This window comes from Sminthopsis crassicaudata, chromosome 1, assembly GCF_048593235.1.
Source record: "Sminthopsis crassicaudata isolate SCR6 chromosome 1, ASM4859323v1, whole genome shotgun sequence".
NCBI classification, from domain to species: Eukaryota; Metazoa; Chordata; class Mammalia; order Dasyuromorphia; family Dasyuridae; genus Sminthopsis; species Sminthopsis crassicaudata.
This window is the reverse complement of record NC_133617.1, coordinates 723476216-723499067: the sequence shown is the minus strand read 5'-3', so window position 1 is coordinate 723499067 and position 22852 is coordinate 723476216. Positions and strand designations below refer to the sequence as shown.

General features: G+C 36.8%; 1 protein-coding gene across 1 annotated transcript in view; it reads right to left on the bottom strand.

Moving 5' to 3' along the window:
• Positions 1–22852, bottom strand: part of FOXP1 (forkhead box P1) — a 265651-nt gene that overhangs the window by 67577 nt on the left and 175222 nt on the right. The window contains 1 exon segment of the mRNA XM_074284103.1: positions 21964–22174. Within this exon segment, the coding sequence (XP_074140204.1) occupies positions 21964–22174 (211 nt within the window).

Here is a 22852-nt window from a genome sequence, read left to right as displayed (position 1 = left end):
GAGAGAGAGAGAGAGAGAGAGAGAGAGAGAGAGAGAGAGAGAGAGAGAAGGAGAAAGAGAATGAAAGCTTCAATCTGTATTCGGACACAATCAGTTCCTTCTCTGGATATAGATAGGATTTTTCATCATAAGTCCTTCAGAGTAGTCACAGATGATTGCACTACTGAGAATAGCAAAGTCATTTATATGTGCTAGACTCTTTTCTCTCTATATATGGTCATTTTTGGTGACATCATCACCTCTTATGAGTTGAATTATCATCTCTAGGAACAAAACTCAGATTTATATACTTAGCTCTAATATCTTGCCTATGCTTCAATTCCAGAATTTGGGAAACTGGGTCCCCGGACATATCTTGCATGTACCTAGCTATTTTCATAGTGTCTCCTTCTTACAATTATTTTCTCAGGGACTTTTTTTTTTGGCTTTCTTTCTGTCCCTCACACCTAACACAGAGCCTAGCACAAAGAAAGTACGCAATAAAGGTTTGTAGCCTGACTTGAAAGACAGCTAAGACTTAAGCATATGCAATAATCTGCACTCAGTTCAAATGCCATAAGTTTACTGGATACAAAGCTCAGTGCTGGGTGCTTAGAACATAAAGACAGAACAAAAGCATATCTTGAAAATGAGGGGTTTACAGTGTCCTTAGAACAAGCTACTGATTTAAAATCTCTTTATTTTATTTCCAACTTTTGCAAAATATCATTGTCCTCTTTCCATGTGAAATTCCCTTTCTTATTCCTGTTCTAGTGAGGGTCCTCACTCTCACTCATCTCCAGGCTTTGTCTCCTTCAGTTCAGATTATCTTCTTTGAGTTAATCTTTCTTATGGCCGAGCTCATATGACCATGTCACTGCTATTCTATTCAAAACCTGTCAGTGACTTTCTACTGTCTAGAAAATAAAACCTCCATCAAATTCTTTAGCCTAGTATACAAAACACTCAACACTTTTCTAACAGCTTTGTATCAATGCATTCTTCTTCATGGGCTCTAAGACCCACTCCAACTGCAGGTTTCCATTTCTCATTCTCAAGTCATTTCCTAACCCTGGAATGCACCCTGTTCAATGCCACTTTTTGGAGTCCTGGCCATCCCTCCGAGAGCCAGACAAAACATCCCCTCCTCTGTGCTGCTATCTTTTATCGTCCCACTCAGAAACTACCCTCCCATTTCTGGACATGTCATATGAAAATGCTTCAAGGCCTTAAATTAGAGTGAACTATCCATAATAGGATGATATCCAGTTGGTCCAGCTATTACATTCAAATCTAGACTCCTCTTTTCAAAAGGTCATTGCTAAATCAGGAGAGCATTTCAAAGGTAACTAGGCCATGAAGGCATTTTAGTAAAGACTTTGCTAAACTTGGGGGATGCAGAGACAAAAGGGAAACAGTTGCTATCTTTAACACACTTTTACATGGAGAAGAAAGATATAGTATTTGTTGTTACTCTAGTCCTCCCCATTCTGTGAAAATAATCCCTCATGTGGACTTTGTGCACTTTTTAGCTGGGGCTAGTAAGTCTGCAAATCTCATCCCAAAAAAGGGTTCAAATCTCTCAGTATCCCTTCTCACCATTTGATTTTTGATGTTTTAGGCTAACCTTTTTCTACAAGTTAAATAAGAACTAAAATCTTAAGCATTATATCTCAATTCCGTACTTATTTAGAAGAGCATTTTATAGGAGTTACAAAAGAATTACAATCTTAACTTTCTAATTGTTACAAGAGGTCACTAGACCTATTTTACCATATCTTCCTCCTCAAACATAAGTGGATGAAACCAGATGACCTTGATCCTAGGGCTTTGTGAACAATAAACCCCAATAAAAATGTGAGCTTCTCTTTTGTCAGCAATGCCAGCTGTCCTTTGAAAGCTGTAAAGGAGGTGCATGAATTCCTGGGATAAGGAGACAGTGCTATGGCAGGTCTCAGTTTCAGGCAATTTTTTAAAGTCTATGCTGAAGTTCACCGTATTCCTAGAGACCTACTATTTGATGGCTTCCCAATGGAAGTAGAATAAGTTTGCTTCTAGGAAGGGCAGTGGAGAGAATATGCTTTAACATGTTCTAGTATGTTCAGAATCAGGGGAAAATGTTATCTTCCTGTGTATATATGCATAGACAGCTTGTAGAAAGAGGTAAAATTCTGAGGCCACAGGAGGAAAATTTATAATTTTTGGTCTCATGGCTTTTCTTCTTCCACCTCCATAGAATTTGAGCATTGTAGGTGAAAGGACAGAAGGGTTCAAGAATGGGAAGCCATTGCAAAGGCGTGTTCTGGCATATCGGACGAGCAGGAGGCAGACCAGGAGAGAAAAGTGAAGAAAGCCACAGGAGAGAGTAAGGTAAAGAAGAACTTTCAAAGACAAATAGTTAAAAGTCCTATGTTTCTCAAAAGGTAATACAGGGACAAGGATGTATATCAAAAGCACATTAACAGGCATAACCAAAGGGAATAAAGATGGTTTCTCTACAAAACTGTAGCAAATATGCATGTCTTCCAGTTTTTCAAGCAGTGAATCCTTGACTCTCATTCACTGCAAGTCTCATCATCTCAATTTTCTGCTGCTTTTTAAATCATGTTTAATTAGAGGATTTCACATTCCCTCGTGATATCATATTCATGTATAGAACCTGCAATTGGAGTGATTGTGAATTAGGCTAATAAGTGCCAGATTTGTGCTTTTTAAAAGATTGAGATTATTGTTAATATCTGCATGAATTATTGTACTGCAAGACTCGAAGATGACATTAATTTTACATCTGGAATAAGGTGTGTAAACTATTTGTGGTATCTTTTTTTTTAATTTAGTCTCACTTTAATTCATTTGTGAAAATTAACCTGACTAAATGTCTTAAAGAATTACTAGAAAGCAAAAGTACATTTTTAAAAAAATTAACTTTCACTCAAGTATTTCTATAAAGTACCCATATTCTGGACTTGAAGAGAATATATGGGCCAAGTTTTTTGGTCCTTCTTTCCATGATTGCAGGGACAAAAAAATTAGATATTTAAATAAAACAGAGGTGAGATAATAGCATTCATCAACAAAAGTAGGACTAATTTAAATTTGTGTCACTCCAAATTGACAGGAAAATAACAACAACAATTTAGATTTAAGTGAAACCTAGCTTTCAACTAAAGTTATCACATCTCCTGTAAACCTCTCCACCAATAACAACAATTATTATCATTATTATACCTTCTAGATTTAAGTGAAACATGGCTTTCTACTAAAGTCACCACATCTCCTGCAAACTTCTCCACCAAAGGTGGACATATTTTTCCTTGCACTCTTTCCAGAATCAGACATTTTCCGGTTTGGAAGAATTTCAGAGGCTATCTAACCCAACCTATAATTGAAATAGAATCCCCTTCAACAGGACCACATAAATGGCCATCCAAACTTGTTAAGAAGATCTCTGGATAAGGGGAAGCTCAATGGACTTTTTTATAATCAATTATTAGGAAGTTTCCTATAATTTCCTGTTTGTAATTGCACCCACTGTTCTGAACTCTGTGGCAAAACGGAACAGGTTAGGGGCCCAAACTGGAGAGGCAATAGAGTTCTAAGGGAATGATGTAATCAAATTTGTACTTTGACAGTTGAATGAATGGAGGAGAGACTTGAGGCAAGAACTTGAGGCAATCAGAAAGCTACTACACTAGAGAAGAGAAAGAAGTACATATATGAATTGTTGCAAAAAGTAGGATTGATAAGCACCAGAAATAGATGGCACAGGTGAACAAAATGGAGGTGGAAAATATGAACTCTAGGTTGCAAGCTTAAAGGAGTGGGAGGAAGATAGGATTATATGAAAGATAATAAATTCAGTTTGGGGCATCCTGAGCTCATATAGTCATATTTGTAGGGTACCAGTTTACGACATCTAATGAGAAGTTGGAGATATGAGACAAACTCAAGAGGAAGGTTAAAGATGGATAAATAGATTTGAAAATCATCACCAAAGGAAGTAATGTGGGAGAATAAAAGAAAAGTAACCAGGACAAAGCCCTGAGGTACACCTAGAGAGCATGGTTTGAAGGAAGATCTACCAAAGAAGAGAAAGAAGGAATGGTCAGCCAAGTTCTAAGAGAACCAGGAGAGAGAACAATCACAAAGAACTGCAGAAAAATGGACCAAGGACATGAAATCAACAGAGACAAAGATTGCAAAATAGAAAAACATCTGTTAGATTTTGCAATCTAACAACATCTTATAGAGCACAGATCCCTAAAGCAATTCATAGGAATCTTCCTTCCACATGAAAAAAGAAATCATTTAAGAATGCTCTTTGGGTTGGGCCACTTAAACATTTCCAAATGATAGGGCCAGAAAAAAAATGGACATATTCTTGCTTCCAAGTTATTCCTCTATCTACAAAAATAATGAAAATGAATAAGGTGAAGGACCCCAAGTCCAGAGATGTGGCTCCATATCTAGCTCTGATGCACTCAGTAGCTCCATGTACACACAGGTCACTGACAATGAGTGGAAGTGTTGAGTGGAAGTGTCCTTTGGGATCACTTATGCTAAGTATCTCATTTTTTTTACGATGGAGGAGAATCCAAAAGACATGACACAATGTTGGGATATGGACTTAAGCGGCATGAATCAAAGGCCAGAAATTTCTCCACTCTATACCAGTATTAAATACAGTTGTTAGGAAAACACTCATAAACCGTAAAGTACTATCTCATTGTAAATTATTATTTTTGTGAATTATAGAATGATACTTTTTGAAATGCATGTATTTTACTCACACTCCTTTCCTAACCGTCTTTATTGCTGTGGTTTGCTGACTTCCTAGCTACTGGCCCATTTTCCTCAGCATCTTTAGGATCTAACTTGTGGGCATTCAGTCATCTTCTTTGAACACTTCAGTTTTCAAAATGGCAACCTCCATGACATTTTGGCTGCACAATCTCTCAAGCCCACATAACTCCTTTTATACCTAATTTCATTCCAGCACTCAAAACCTCACCTTTTTAAAGAGCTGCATCACAGTACTGATCCTGAACTTAAAATTCTACTCTCTAACCATAATCCCAAGGCAATTCAATGAGCATTATTATCATTAAAATGGGTACTATGCACCCTCGGTGCCTAATGTATTTAGTGTCTGGCCCAGCCAGAAATGAAAGTCCCTGAGTTCAATGAGATTACATCATTTGAAAGGGAAACAATGTGAATTCAAATAAATAAAACAAAATTTAAAATATACAAAGTAAATGCAAAATCATTTTTGTGGACTAAGGAGAGAAGGGAAGCGATACTAAACCTAAATCTGAACTCTATGCCAATCTTGACCTTCTCCTAACTTTCACTTCTTCTCCCATTCTAGCACCTTAGTTTGAGCTCTGCTTGCTATTAACTCAAGTCCTGGTTTCATGATATGTCACTCTGATAATTTAACAGCCACTATTCTAGAGTAGATGACTTTCTGCTATTCCTGACTTGCTAATCCTTACTCCTGGGTAATCACTATCACCGGATTTCTTTGCTCTTGTCCCTTTGGCTACAAAGTATTTCTGGAAAAAAGTCAAGAAATCAAACTGATTTCACCTACTACAAATGTATGAGGGATGACTTCACTGGATTCTCACTGCTATTTTACAAAATGTTTCCTCTCTCTTCTCTCCTCTCCCTCTTCCCTCTCTCCATCTCCCTCCCCCTTTTTCTCCCCGTCCTCTCCCTTCCTCTTCTCCCTCTCTCTCTCTCTCTCTCAATTTCTTCCTTCTTCTCTTCCTTCCTATCTGTTCAAGCCCTAAATTGCACACAAATCCCCCCAATTGTGTATTATTTTATTTGACAGTAGTTCCTCCATCCCCAAATTTATTGGCTTTATTACCCAATTCTCTCTTCCTTCTGATAATAGATATATGTGATACATATTCTTCATTAAGATTATTTTCTCCACCTGTATCCTAGATTTCAACTGAGATCTTTATCTAATACTGTTCTTTTCACAGAATCATAAATCTATAGCCAAGAGGGATATCAGCAGCAATGGTCCAAACTATTGGGAACTTTCTGCCAAAGATTCCAAAGGTAAGTATATGGTAGAATCAGGACTTGAATTATGGTCCTCTGACGCCAAAGTCAGTGTCCTTTTCACAAAGCATCCCTGAAATCTTTCTTTGTCCATAAGGTCTCTTTGATCCCATAAATTCTGTCCCTTGACTCTTCGACCTCATCCAGATACCAGCCCACAAGTTTTCTCACCCAAAATTCTGGAAAAAGCCGTCTATGCCAATGCCTCCACTTCACCACCTACTCAAGTGCTTGCAATCTGACTTTTACCTCCCACCACTTGATGGAAATTACTCTCTTAGAAGTCACCTCTGACAGGCTAATCGCCAAATCCAAAGTTTAAATTTTTTAAAAAAATTCTAAAGTTAGTATCAACAAAACATTCAAATACACAAAGAATTTTGAAAAAATGAAATTTTAAACTTTCACTATTTTACAGTGTTTCTAAAAAGTACATATTGTTAATAAGATGATAACAAAAGGATCCCATTTCTTTTCCATACCCTGATTTTTCTTTTCTCTATATCTTTCTGGACTCGTGATTATGAACAATATTGATATACTTAAAGTAGGTACATGTATTAGATTTGAATTTTCTATCCTTCATTTTGAGAACAGTCCCCTTTACTCTACTATTTTATAAGTTATTTCTTTGGTACAAAAATAGTGCACTGCTGTTTAACACATTTAGCCATTTTCTCTGTGTCATAAATATGGGTTGTTTTTTTGTTCAGTGAAGGTTTTGCCTTCCTCAGTTTCCCTTATTTCATCTGACACCTTTAATTATTTCTTCCTTCTGACTACTACTGTGTATATGGAAATAAAAAGTAAAATTAAATCCTATGATCAAATTTGGGGAAAACCTGCCCTTTTCTGCTCATACTACTCTCTACTGGGTTCTTTTTGCCACACATACCTGGACTGTTCCTGCTCTACTGTTTTCCAGATCGTATTTCTCCCGATAAGCCCAAAGTATCTACCCTTTGTTGAGTTCCAAAATGTTATATAAGCCTAAAATCAAATGCCACTTCATCCATGAAGCCTTCCCTGATTCCTTCCATTGGTAACATCTCAACTTTTACCTGTATCCCACATGTTTCTACATCTATGTATCACATCTCTCTCTCTGATTGGAAGAGGGCAGAAATCCTGCATCACCTACATTTCACTTCTCTCCTACTTATCTGGGATAGTATTCTGCACATAGCAAGTGTTCAAGAAATGTTTAACACATAAGCAAATTCCACATCCACAACCATATATAATAATAAAAGCCTGGAAATAAACTATGAGCCCAGAAAAGTGGAGAGATAAATGACTAAACTTGGAGTCATCATGTTTGAATGTGAATCCCCAGCTTGGTTCATCCTCTTTCTGCGACCTGGAGTAGGACATAACTTAAAAAGGTCCATTTCCTCTTCTGAAAAATGAGGAGATTGAAGTCCAGATATAGCTCCATGAACTTCTGATCAGTGGTTAAACTGTGGAAGACGGTGAAAATGAAGAATTCCAAGAAATAAGGGAGGGTTTATATAAAGCAAGAAGAAAGAGCTAAAAGAATATATTCAGTGAATACAACTATCCAAATGAAAACAACTTTACATGGCAACAAAACTGAGATCAAAAACAATGGACAGCACTGATACTAATTATTATAGTTAAAGCACACACCCTTCCTTTCTTTAAACAAACAGTAAACTATAAAGTGTAAGGTCGCATCTGTTATCAGTCACAATCAAACTTTTATGCTGTTTTGTTTAACTGTTTTCTGGAACTGTGTTTTTTTGGGTGGATCTAAATTGTGAGCTTGTTGCGGCCTACGTGTCCGGCATGGGAACAGAAATTGTCAATAAAGAAATATTCCATTAAATAATATATATTTTCTTAATTGAGGGTAACAACATGCCTTTAAGAAAGTCAATCAGACTAGGAAAAATATATGTATATTTTTCTATATGACTGGACCTGAAAGTTGATCTAGTTCAGACCCCTTAATTTATAGCTGAGGAAACAAACTAAGGCCAAAAGAAAAGTAATTTGCTGAAATTATTGCATTTATTAGCCTTCCCCCATTTACAGAGGTATATATTTGTCAGTGATTTGGCTCTTAGGAAGCTGGCAAAAAAGATTGACAGACCATTATTGGAATTTAAGGGATGAACGTAAGGATATCTTTGCATATGCTACTGAGACGAGTCTGGGTATACTTTGCAGTAAGAACATACAACATATTAGTAACCCAGTAAGTATCACTAGTCTGTGTCTATTAAGTCTATGTGGATTATATAGCTCAGAACAGAACAAGGTGAAGGTGTATGAGGGCCATCGCCATCTTGAAAAAAATCAGTGTAGTCTTAGAAATGCATGGAAGGTCAAATATGATCTTTCCCTGCTCCCTCTGAACTATCTCGCTAAAAAGATTGAGCCATTAAAGGTGACTCCAGGGTCAATCAATATCATACAGAATCCCAATTGAAACAAAAATCCCACATGAAGTCTTGCCCCTAAAAACCTGCAGCTGGGGCATATGCAATTGTGAGTCACTTTCCTTACTTTAAACAGAATATATGTATTCCATATGTGAACTAGGGAACTTCAGGGTGCACTCTGAAAAAAGAGTGTCATCCACCTAAAGGCCAGAGCACACTGCAGTGTCTGTTTTCAAGTACAAAACCGTCCATTTGGCATTTATTAACCTCTAAAGGGGGGAGGCAGCAAATGGCTAATTGCTGCTTTAGTAATGGCTCTAAGGGTAAATAGAATAAAAGGATATGCTTATACGAGTGGATGCTACTCTCCTTTTACAACTACTGTAACTCTGTGAGTTAAACAGAATAAAGCATCCCATTTTTGTTCCCAAAACCCAGGAGTCTCCAGAGCTACAGTACAATAGAACATGGAAACTGAACTTTTGTGTCTGTGACTGACTGGTGCATTCTCCTCAGTCAATCATATACAGAACAGAAGAGAATGGTGATAAAAGTCAAAAGGCTAGTGTTTAGTTAGTGATAAGTGAAGGAACAAGAAAGTCAGAGGCCCTTGCCACATTTCATCAGCAACCTATAATGGCAATCCTGACTCACTGCTGAGTTTGTAACTTATATAGTTTGCATAGACAGCATTACCACAGAACTCTCCACTAAAAAAAAAAAAAAAAAAAAAAAAAAAAAGACTCAAATAATGCTTTCCAAGGAGTGGTTATGAGCAACTGTGTCAATACATACTCAGGGACCTCTAATCCAAAAGTTATTAACACTGTTAGGCGGACATTCCTATTATGCCAACGGACATTTGTTTGAACGTGGTGAGTCATAGAGCCTATATGGAACACTGCCCATATGCCACAGGAACTGATGGGTTCTTTAGGAAATATAACTTTCAGTCTCCATTACTTATGATCGTTTTAATTCTTTAGAACTTTCTGGGCCATTTGCAGGAGTCTCCTTTGGTTCAGACCAAAGGAGAAGTTATGGGAGTGGGAAAGAAAGGAAAACTGGAAAGAATATTAGATTGAGAGAATCTGGAGATCTAAGATCAAATCCTGACTGAACACTTCTGTAAACTGAGGCAAGACATTTGATTTCTTTAGGGATGAGTTCTTTATCAACAATTTTCAAGATCCATTCCAATTTGAGATCCTATGGTTCTATGGAGTAGGGACCAAGAGGGATGGGGAAGGCTGGTAAAAAAGGGGGTGTGATCACAGATATAGATCTCTTTCTCACCCAACAAGGAAATTAGTGCCTCTCATTTTACAGATATGGAAACTGAGGACTAGAGAATTTAAGTGACTTAATTCAATTCAAGGTCACAGCAATTACTAGCAGATGGGAAAGAATGTGAGGCTCAGTCCTCTAATTGCAAAGCCAGTGGGCTCTTGGTTTCAGGTTAGTTATCAGGGAGCAACACTAGGTTTCAGTTGCTTCTGTGCAGTCTCAGTAAGTATTCTCTTGCATTTTGGTGTGTCAGCAGATAGAGCATTGACCTGGAATCAGGATGATCTGAGTTTGTAGTGAGGCTCAGACACTAACTCTGTAAGTCTAGCCATCTGCTTCACCTTTTGAGGCTTCAGTTTCTTCATATGTAAAATGGGGATAATAAAAGGGTCTGTCTCATGCAGTTGTGAAGCTCAAATGTGACAACTGTATAAAGTGAACTTTGTAAATTTTAAAGTACTATATATAAAAAGCTAGTTGTTATTTTTCAAATGTATTTTGTATTATGTATTTTTCATCATTCAAGATGATTAAAGCAATACCAAGTCCAATGTTTAGAGTAAAAAAAAAATGAGTTAGGTTCAAGCATCACTTTGACATTTATTAGCTATGTGACTATGAGCAAACCATTTAATCTCCGCAAGTCTATTCTTATATCAATAATCCTTATTTAGTTTAGCAGAATTCTGTTGAGTTGAAAGACAGATCTTGAAATTCAGAAGACACGGATGGGAAGTAGCAGGAGAAAAGCCACTGGACCTGAGTCAAAGATCATGGGTTCAAATCCCAGCTTTACAACTTACTACCTGAATAATGTAGAGAAAGTCACTGTGGCTTTGGAAGTTTCAGGTCTCTCATATGTAAAATGAAAAGATTGTATTAGGAACCTCCAAGATCCTTTTTGGCCCTCAATCTATAATCTAAGCCTCACAGACCAGGGAAGTCACAACAAAAATTCTCTGTAAATTATGAGATTTGGTATTCTGCACTGATAGAGTTCCATACCAGGAATGGTTGATACCAATGAAATCACAAGTTCAGCACCAAGATAATACCCACAGATTTAATTCACAAGAGTGTAAATGAATAATTCTTTGTAAACTGTAGCATTGGAACTGGAATGTGCCGATAAAGAAAGTTTCCTATAGCAAAGTTACATATACAGTAAATGCTTAATTTAATGGCTGCTGAATAAAGAAAAAAAGAACAAGAAGATATGAGAATGTAGCCCATGCCTCAAGTGATCTGAACTACAAAATGACATATAATAAAGTGTTCTTTCCTTTATCCAAATAATTAAAAACTGGCTCCATGTTCTGGATTGATTTTTCTTAAAAGGAAAATCCACTTTTAGTTTCACTTGGGAATCAGGCTTTCTACAACATACACACACATACACACACACACACACACACACACACACACACACACACACACACCCCAAGATAAATTCTCAACCTAATCAGTTCCTGGTGTCACCTTCCAGGCCAAAGGTATCAAACACACAGGATATGAATCTGCAACAATCCTGAATATGGACCAGACTACTTGGAAATATAATTGGGAAATATTTAATACAATAAATTAAAAAATATAGGTAATGTTAATATTGGTTCCTAAGTCAATGAGAGATCTGGAGGGATCCTTACATAGTGTTTAAGGTCTCCTGTTTCAAATACCATGAAGTATTTAATTCCTTTTAGTCTTTCCTTCTGGGCTTTAGTCCTTTGCCCTTTATTACAATGGTCAGCTTTCTTGTCTGGTTTTTCTATATTCTGCTTATGTCACAGTATTTCCAAAATAGACGTACTAACTACCAATGAGATCGAAATAGTGCTATGCAAACTTATCTCCTGGTTTTATTCAATTAGCAGATTTTGTTTTTAAATTGGCTTTACAAATTCACATCGATCTTCATTCTCTGAAGTGTCCAAGTACCTTAACTGATGGCCCAACTGGCTGAGTTGGAGAAGGGTGCACTTTGGAAAACTCTTTTCTTCTGTGGAGAACTTTCCATTTACCCTTGCTAAATTTCATCTTATTTCTGTCTTTACAATCCTCTAATTTATTCAAATGACACTGGATTATTCCAGCATCTTGGTGTCAATTTTTTCTTCTAATTAAAGTACACTGCCATTTATTTCTCGCACTGATCTTTAACATGAGACATCTTGTTGTCATAAATGTGATTCATAGGGGAAAATGTAAGTAGAATATAGGGGATCACATGTACTAAAATACAGAACTTGAGTTATAAAAGCAGGCAACTTTTAGACTTGGAGTTCTTCATCCCATGATCACAAGTATTTATGCTGAATATCAACCTGCTAGAATATTCAACCAGAATTCTGGGAGAGAAACAAGACGACCTTTGGTAGGCAGCTGCCTCAGCACAGGTAAAAATTTCTTGTGTCACAAAACACTTTCAGATTCTCTGCAACATTTCCAACAGATGTGGAAGATGCAAAGAAAGCAGCTAAGGAATAACCAAAAAAGGCCAGAGCCTTGGTGAGCTTGGACTCTTAAGTAGGATTGCAAAGTGAAGGTCACAAAGTGAGCTTTTTATTTGTTTAGGGAAGTGCTCTGTCTTGCAGGTAGTATAAATATCATGTGTCACTGTTGCTATGGTGTCTGTTTGTCTATGAAACAAGAACACAAATAGTCACACAAAAGCGGAACAACATTTTGTTTTATAAATCATGGACTGGACAATTTTGCTTTCTGGTGAATTTTTGGAAGTGCCTTGAAAAATCTGCCTGTTTTCTCCATTGTCCAGGGGGAAATCTTGTTCACTTGATTCTCCCTTTGCAATTCTCCCCCCCCTCTGGGGAATACTTTACTCTCAGATTTCAAGATACAAAGAGAGACTTGTAAAAACTGATGACAAACTGATTCTAGGAGTATTTGGAGGGGTGAAGGTGGGGGTGGGGAGGAGCACCTGAAGAAGTACCCATAAAAACCTTGGCCCCTATTATTCAGCTGACTATACAATTTTCTTTGTAAAAGAAGAGGAAAAAAATATCACAACTTCCAAAAAAAAAAAAAGATACAGTAAAACTCTGTAAATGACAGGCACTTCTTAAATTCAGAGTTTCCTGATTTTTAACCAACTCAAAAAGGGTCATACAGTTTAATAAATAAGTTTTTATGCTGAAGAATTACGCCTGCTGAGGTAACTATGTGCAATTAAAAATGAAAAAGGGGTAAGGAGAGAATAAACCAGAAAGATTCTTCTGGCATTTCCTCTGAATTGATGCCTTTTTTTTTTTTTAATGGTATAACACAAATCTCCAATAAAACAAAGTGCATTACATAGGCTGCTGAGAGTTAAAATCTCCTTTGTACACTACATTGACCACAGCACCCACAGGCACCACTACAATGTCTCTCTATGAATGGGACAGCTCGCCATATGGATGCAGACACTGAACAAGCTGTACAACTCTTGGCGACAAGTGCCTGGGGGACTGTCCTATATTAGCACCACCTGTGCTGTGGAAATTGTGCTCTGTACATGAAATGGCATTTAAGGACCCATCAGGATGTTATTTTTGAGTACACACAAAAGGAAAATCACAGTTAAGAGAATTCTCTGGCTAGCATATCTGTTGCTCAATTCCTGAAATAGTTTCCCAACGGAATAGTTATCTTCTTTATTCACACAGCTTGGAATGACAAGCTGGAACACATAGGAACAATTTCCCTTTGTGAGCTTACACCATTGTTTTAATGAGGAGAATATACTTTATAATATACTTAGGCCTTGACTGATTACAAAAGGAGAAAAAAGAACTTTAAGAAGACTATACACATGGAACACCATCATTTGCATTACCCAAATGAGTGGTAGCTTGCTTCCATGGAGAAACCAAGAGAACCATGCCGTCGAGCAAAAATGAAGGAGGGGGGCATTTCTGCCAGTCCCGGGAGACAGGTGCAAGCTAAGATTTCCATTCAGCAGCCTCCACATTTCTCTTAACTGCTTCAGATTTACAATAAATTCTCAACCCTCTCTCTGCCCCAAGAGTTTCAGAACCCCCCTGCCCCCCAGGCCTTTAAGCTGATAAAGACTGAGGAGACAATTCTCTACACACAGGAAGGCAGGATCTCCCACCTAAGGTGTTTTGGCAGGGGCAAACAAAATAAAACAAAAAGGCAAGGGTCTCAAAATTCATCAGAAAAAGAAATCTGCAATACAGGGTAAAAGGAGAGATGTAGTTCTAAATCATTATGTCAAGGGGGAATCAGGCGCAAGGGGAAAAATGTTCTTACAAAAGAATCTAAGAAAGTTTAAAAATAAATGCAGATACCGTTTGGAAAACGAATGTTACCATGTAGTATAAATTATGTTCTTTTTATAGAAAAGCTTTTTTTAGTCATTAAAACACAATAAATCAGAAAACACGAGAGTCTAACAACAGTATGTTACCTTTAAATGGCACTCAGCATTTTATATGTGACACTATGACAGCTGCTGAACAATAGTGGCTGATTTTTATCACTCAGCAACCAAAGACAAGAAAACCAGTAAACTTCTCTTCCCAGAGTCCAATATCTAAAGATAGTCTTCTCTATTCCCTGAATGTCTGAGTGACAGAAGAGAACTTAGCACTACATTTAGTCCCCCAAAGATTCTTCTCACCCATCCAAGGGCACCAGCAGTAATTGATAGCACACAATAGCAAAGAGTTATGACAAAATTCAATATTTTAATTAAATTAAAAACATGGTAATAATTTATATCAGCTTTCATGTTTGGTGAGGACACTTAATTAGACTCTGGATGCTCTGAGAGGTCAATTAGTCTAGTGAAAATAATTCAGAGTTTGAAATAACATAAGCCACATTCAAATCTGAGCTTGGTAACTCACCACATGCTACAACCTTGAGCGAGTCATTTTACCAGTTTGTTCCTCAGTTTCCTCTTCTGTAGAATAAGGAGGTTAGACTGGGTAATCCCTTTTTACTCTCTCTCTAACATTAGCCACTACATTAAATTAGGGAAGATAATCATGTCACTTCACACAGTGCTATGTGAAGCAAGTGTAATCAGTGTTCACGGCTTAGTTACTGAAGCTATTATGGTATGCATGCCATGGCCATATTCTGCAGATCTCTACTCCTAGTCCTACTTTTGCCTCCCTCTAAATGTTCCAGAGGGTCCACACAAAGCAATGAAACATCTTTATACCAACTATTCAACTCAACCTTCCAGATGTTATTTCTAAAAAGTACAACTGGACAAAGAAAGAGAGAAAAGATTCAGGGTTGTTGGTTGGCAGGAAGATGAAGACATCAGGTGAAGAGCAACAATGGCAGGTGACACTTAAAAGAGTCATGTGGGTAATTACTGGCTCTTCAGGCAATACTGTCACCAATTAGTTTTTGCAAGAAAGCAGCAACTAGATAGTTTGGGACTGCCTCATGGACTATCATCAATGAGGATAGTAAAAACAAAAACAAAAACAAAAACAAAACATTTCCCTCTGCCCCACAAACTAAAACCCTAATCAAAAAAATAAAATAAAAATAAAAATAAAAAATGCTTACACAACAGAACACATTGGCTTTTATTATTCACAAAGTAGTACAAAATATATTGAAGGAAATGGGAAAGATCAGAGGCTATGCCATGAAATATACAAACTATTTCACATTCTCCTTTTAAAGTAAATGCTTGTGATACTTTATATAAACAAATCCCTGGTAATGAAAGACTATGTATCAATACCTGGAGATACTTAAATGCTTATCTCTGCTTAGAGATACATTATCTATCATTCTTTCTTTATCTATCCATCTTTGTATCTATACACCCAACCAGAGAGCTAAATCTTGCCCTATACCTCTGGTTTCACTGATGTAAGGAACTCCCCTCCCTTTTCTCATGCGGTTTTATAACTGGTTCCTAATTTATCAGCTCTGAAAAGCTGTCCAAAGGGCTATGTCCAGAGTCAGACAGGTATGTTGTATCAGAAGTAGCATCTGAAACAGTTCCTAAGTTCCTGGCTCCGAGATAATTTTTTAATCATCAGACTAAGCAATTTCTCTTAACATTCCAGAACATCCATCTAAATGTGTGCTTTTAGGGCAAATGCTGGTACTTCACTAACTATTCAAACATCCAAAACAATGTATAATGGGAAGAAAACCTCAGGTATATAACTGGCAAATTTCACTGGACTTATTCCTACAACCTTAAAAATGCTTCCAGTGGGAGTAAGAAATCCAATATCCCTCAAAAGTAGCAAAATGTCTGATAATTTCGTGGGATTCTTCAGGTCTAACAAGCTGTCAACATTCAAAGACCTTTGAAAATAGCTTAATAGATTTTACACATAAATATGAGTACATATACATATAAGTGTATGTGTGTGTGCATGTATGTGTGTGTGAGAGAGTGTATGTGTGAAATCTCTGCAAAACACTGATGGGAAAATACTCAAAACAATTCTGATTAAATGAAGGAAAATCTTCATAGGATCTTAGATCAAGAGATGGAAAGGACCTCAGAAGCTATCTAGCTCAATCTCCTGATTTTATAAAGAAACAGAACCAAGAGAGATTAACTATTTAGATTATCCCCCCCCCCCAACTGAACAGATAGTAAATGTAACAGGTAGGGTATGAACCCTAGTTCAATAACTCCAAAGTCAATCGTCTTTCCACTGTACTTAGAGAAGCACCTAATAAAGATAGAAGAGTCGGTACATCTAAGTGGCTTGAGCAACTCAAGGCTGTCCATTAGAAACATTTGCAACCATATGGGATGTGGGGGGATAAATGAGTCACTTAACATAGAGCTATGTGAAGCAACTGAAATCATCACTTATGGGAGGCTTAACCTTCGGGATATATGCTATGGTTTACATGCTTTGGCTCTTTATATCTTTTCCTAATGGCTACCCTGGTAATCAGGAAATTGGAATGGGTACATTTTTAAAAGCTCTTAATTAGAGCTAATATCAGGAATACCGGTTAAGATGTGAATTAAGAATCAAGGGAAATAGATATTTTAGCTGGCTAGTTTATTAGTTTACTGCTCACCTCTCATCGTCTTCCCCAAACGGAAACAAGTCTTGGATTTTAAATTCCTACTGTAAACTGTACCCAAAACTGTCAGTATTTTACTCATCAGAACAGAATTTAGTCAAGTGGTAAATATCACAACCATATTCAAAAATGACTTAGATTTTGAAAATGGTCAGCCCAGTAAACAGAGAATGCATTCTGATCTAGTCAAATGTATGTCTGGAGGCAACAAATAGAGAATGTGAATTAAATGAAAGAGCCATGAAGCCCCTGACCAAGCAAAGGGATTGAGAGGTTATTGTCAAAGAATCCTTGAAGTCAGCAGCCAAGTGGAAAACGGCAGTGAGGCACCAATCAGTACGATGGCAAGTAGGAAAGAGGGTTAGAACACAAAGGAAAGACATTGTAATTGGGCAGGAGGCAGGTTAGACCTCATAGACGAAAATGCTTTGCTTGAGTCACCCATCCCTGAGAAAGTAATGTTGCACTGGGAAATAAGGTACCACAATCATAGGCATTATAGGGTTTAAAAAACATTTTTTTTTTCTTCAAAGGCTTAAAGAAAATAGGACAATTTTCTTCTAAGGAAATAAACTTAAGGTAACTAATTAAAAAATGTTCACAACCACAAAGCGGCTGGTAAAATGGCAAAAGAGTGGGAATAACTGGAAAAACTACTAGTCATAAAGAGCTACATAGCAATCACCTAAAATAAAGACCATTTAATATTTTAAATGAAGAAATGGAAAGTTACTAAACAAGACAGGAGTACAATTAAAGGAGGTGGTCTTATTTTTATAGGTATCCTTTCTCTCCCATTCAATTATTTCACTATGTGTGTGTGTATGTACTCCTGTATACATACTATATACTGTTTTAAAATTTAAGTGATTTATCTTCTGTGAGTTATGTTCATTTTGAAGGACCTAATGAATAGGTACATAATAAGTAATCTAAGTTTTATTTTTAATTTTAATGGAAGAAACCTTTGTCCTTTTCACACAGACAAGTAGAGTGCCTGCTTTGATTCATCATAAACTAATTTCTACTTGAAATTTTTAATGCTATTCTTTAAACTTATAGGCAATGTTGTTGTTGTTTTAGTGGTAGTTGTATAATATAATTTTACAAATGATTGTTTTTTACAATTTACATATCAACTTTGAGACAAGAAAATCACAAGAACCAGACCAGCCTTAACATTTTTATGCCATTTCCTTTGTGGTGTGTTGACTTTATTCACGCAAATTTCTGAATTTGGAATTTCTAAAATATGATAATGGGCAAATTTTAAAGATGATGTTTTATGTCTGAAAGTATCATGGTAAATATGTCAATCACTGCAAAAACCACTTATATTGCAGAATAAAACAATGGCAAGATAAAGAGGAGTTGGCAATGGCCCCTTTTGATTCTGTTTCCTGAATGTGAAAATTCTTTTTTTTTCCACGTCCTGACAACTGAAGTACATTTATTGCACTGAGTGAATTTATGCCTAATCAGCACCATAAACATTACCGAATTGTCTGAGTAAAATCGGAGCATGAAACAGAGAGTTAGTGCTGAATTCTAATGATGCTGAATGCCTGTGATTACATGAGGAAAGGATCTTAACAAGCCTTGATTTGAGCTTTGGCATCTGCCTCACAAATCATATGAAATGTTCGTCCTTTAAAAGTGCTGAATATTGATCAATGTCTCTGCGAAGCACAACAGGGAAGTTGGTCTCTATTGGCAATCTTTACCAAAGTGTATGTGTGTGTGTGTGTGTGTGTGTGTGTGTGTGTGGTTTTTTTTTTTCCCTTCTCTACACTCAAGGGTTTACCCTGAATGATTTAATTATAATTTTCCTTGTGTAAGACAAATTAAAGAGGAGAGTAGGAGTGTCACGCCAAAGCAGATTATTTATCTCCTTAACAGATTGCTGTGCACCAAACCCCAGAGCTGCTGCTGCTGCTGCCGCTGCCACTACTGCTGTTTCCACCCTGCTTATAAAAAGCTCAAGAAAGCGCAGGACGAGAAGTGTTGGGAAAGGGAATTTTCCAAGTTGGACATCTGTAGATTATGAGCTAGTGCTACTTAAATAAGATGTGTGCCCCACTCCATAGCCCACCTCTTGTCCTATTGTCCTATTGAAAGAGCTCATGCAAGGGGCTTTCAAGAAATGGGTTAAATCAAAACCCAATGAGATTTCTAAATGATGAAAAATCTACTAAATAAGAGGTGCAAAACAAATTAGGGAGCATGGAAGAAACCTCCAAAGATAGAGAAAGCCTACGTGGAAAAAAAAAAAAAAGCTACTGCTCCTCAGTTCTGAATGAAAAAGATAGCATTATACTGTTTTAATCAGTTTTAAAACACTTTCTTCAGTGTCAAAACTTTGATGCTTTGTTTAGATGGCCCCAGGTATACAAGTATTGGATAACTAGTCAGTAATGAATAATATGGCCCCAAAATGTTATTCTCAACTTTACTGACTAGATGGTCAAGCTGAGATTCAAAGATATGAATTAACTTGGCCAAGAAGCAAGATTTGCATTCATGTCTTCTTGCTGTCTGGCCTAACTCACCATTAGCTCCGCAACCAGATAGTCTCAGGAATGAATGAAGTATTAAAAAAAAAAAAAGCAGATGGAAATAGCTGACTAGTGACCTGACAGTTATATTGAGTCCATGAATCTTGCCCGGCATTTTGTAATTTACAAAATGCTTCCTTTCTCTCTTTTAGGTTCCCCTTTCTTTCCCTTGCCCAATTTCATTCCCTGTAAAACTACAATGTCAAAGTGAACACTTTTCATTAAAATATCCCTTTCCTTCCTCCCTCCCCCCACCCTTGCATCATGCTGTATCTTCAGAATATTGACACATTCAGCTTAACTTCTGAGGATCCAAATGAACATTACAGAATCACACCAACTTTCAGCTCCTGGAATTACTCTGCCTCTGCCTTGGATCCATTTACTCTTAAATGCACCTTGAGACATAAAAGGGGGCTATTCTTTTCCCATTTTCTTCATTGCTAATCTACCACTCTCCTATACCAACTACAGATATATATCCTTTTAGCGTGAAACTAAATGCAATGCATCTAAACAAGAAGAGGCTTGTGTGTCATACGAAATGTAGGCAGGCACCACAAGGGCCGACAGGCCTGCAACAAAAACCTTAAGTGCATCAGTGGGCATTCTTTGCTGTATAGTCTCCTGCTCTACTTATGGATAAAGATGTAATTCAATCACTCTCTACTAAATGGATGGTATAAGCCTTAGTACATCAAAGAAAGAAAAGGCAAGGCTAAATCTAGAACCTTTTATTTTATGCTATCTGAAGTTTTCCTTTCTGAAAATATTACAACAAAAGGCAACATAAACAGATACAGGAAGGAAGAGTGAAGCTTGACTTTTAGATGTAAAAATATTCCTACCCTCCCTTGACATCAACAGAAGCTTGAATTCATCCAATGGTTCCTATTTAACACTGGTTTTATCCTATTCTATACTCCAAACCACTTTCAAGGTAATAAGCTTAGCAACTATTTAAATCACTTGCTTCCTATTGCTGTACCAATTTTAAAATCATCTAATAAAAGTGTGTCAGTTTTTTGAAGAAAATATTTATATCACATATCACTGAAAACTTGTTACCAAGGGTACTAATTAATAATATGAAATATATAGTACAATATATATAATTTTTTATCAACTCATAAAGTGCTCCACAAAAAAAAGAAAAAAAAAACTGTGAGTTTCAATAATTGTTACTTGATAAAATAATGAAACTTTAAAAGGAACAATTAATAAAAAAATAATTTAAAGACTATTAACATTCCTATATAAGAAGCAACAACAAAAAGATCACTTAAAAACATTTAAATTCAAAATGCACTTATTCAATTCCTACTATGTGCCAGTCACTAAGAAAGGCAGTAAGGAGACAAAATGGGAAGAAAAAAAATCCCTGTCCTCAAGAAATTTACTTCTTTCAGACATAAATATGAAAGTGATACAAAGCATCTACAAGCATAAAGATCTGAAAAGAAAATCATTTCTATACATAAAGTACACAGTATTTGGGTGTATATGGCATTTCTGTCAATTGATTACAGGTATATAATGCATTTCAACAGCAAGGCTTTTAAAAGTATCTGGCATACAGTACATGCTTAATAAATGCTTACTGCATGAGTGTTACTGGATGTAAATATGCACACCTTTCATTTGAAGGACTATTATCAAATCTAATTAATAGTGTTTTTTTGGATGGATAATTAGATATCCTGAATTTCAAACCATCTTGGAATGTATGATTTTTTCCCTTACAATTTTGTATTTTGTGTTTCCTGCTTAATTGTAAATAGAGATTTCAAGAGAAGGGTTATAATGTCTTCCTCTCTTTTTCTTTCTCCTCTTTGTCTAGTATAGTACACCTTATATATGTATATATCGTAGGGCCTTAATTTAGTCAATGTCTGATGAATTGAATACAATGTGTTTTTAAATGTAAACCTTCAACATTTTCAACAACAAAAATGGTATAATGAAACATTTCAATTGATTTTAAAATACTTTAATGATATTTAATGGTATTTTGAATAATATATAAAAGGTTTATAAAATAAACAGAAACTAAAATCCATAAACCTATTCTCTCCTCCTTTCCTTTCTTCCCATTTTTTTTTACCTTCTTTGGAACTTTGGATGGTAGCTTCACTTGATAGCTAAGGTATCTAATCATGAGAAATGACCAGACAAGGCCCTAATCTCCAACAAGACCATGCACCACATTTGCAGCCCAGTCTGGCTGAATTTGCCTATTCCCTTCACAAGAAAGCTGAAGGAAGGCCCACGAAATATCCTGCCACAACAACTGGTAGAAAGAGGGGGCTCTGAACAAAAGCAAGGTAATGAGGAAATAAGCATCTTGTGGTCTCTTGCCATAAGCTCTGGCGTATGTCTACTTTAGCACTAATTCCATGTTGAAGAAGTGAAAATAATTAGATGCTTCACACCACAGTCTATATTGAATAAATTCTTAAGTCATTACATGGACATTCACATCACATGAATCCAATTAGAGATCAGTGAGATATAAAGAGGTATTTTAAACTCTCCCCCTTCCCCCCAAAGAGCTGCTTATTGAATATAGGACCACGGTACAGCCAAGCCTCAGTGCCTACCTTTCTCTTTTAGGAGTATGGACTGGTGCTAGCTGTCCATTTGTGGAGGCATGGGGGTTCATTATTAAGGAGGTCTTGGAAGGTGCAGAGGAGGTGGTGACACATGTGGAAGACAGATCCAAGCTGCTATGGTTGTTGCTCGGGGTTTCTTCCGCTGGATGCGAGCTTGTCACTTCTTTCCAGAGCTGCTGCAGTTCGGCTGGAATCATGCCTGAAACAAACAAATTGGATAATTAAATCAATTAACAGCTAATTCCGTCCTCTTCAAACAGTAATTAAATCAAAGAGTCAGTAAACAAAGCCCAGTGTTAGGGGTTTTTTCTTTTGAGTGTGTGCGCCCGTTAAAGACTTCATATTTTACTGTTAAAATCACTCGGCCTCTAACATGGGATTCTCGTCGATCCACAGCTACAAAGGCAATTTTAAAATTGGGTCCTCACAGTATGTTGGGAGAGACAAGGGGCTGTCTGTGGACGTCTGGGACAACCCGATCACTGAACAGATGAGAATTGAGACCAAGCCAAAGGAAGAGCTCCTGTGAATGAGGTCACTCAACGCAGCAGAATCAGGACCAGAAACTCACCACTTGGAGCCAAGCGCTTTTTCCATCATCAGTGTGGCTATGATTTTCTTATGACACTTGGCCCGGATGCCTTCTAAGGTTCCTCCTAGTCTGAAATCTACTACCCTAGGAGACTCCATCCAAACTTTTGTTTCACTACTTTGGCTAAAGTGAATAACTGGTATCTTATTTTAAGACACAAGAAAGGACTCAAAACAAAATTATTCAACTATGGTATTATGACAACATGAACCACAACATGACTAATTTTTTGTGCTTGAGCCTTAAATGATGACAAATAGCTTTGTTATTAAATATAGTTTTTAT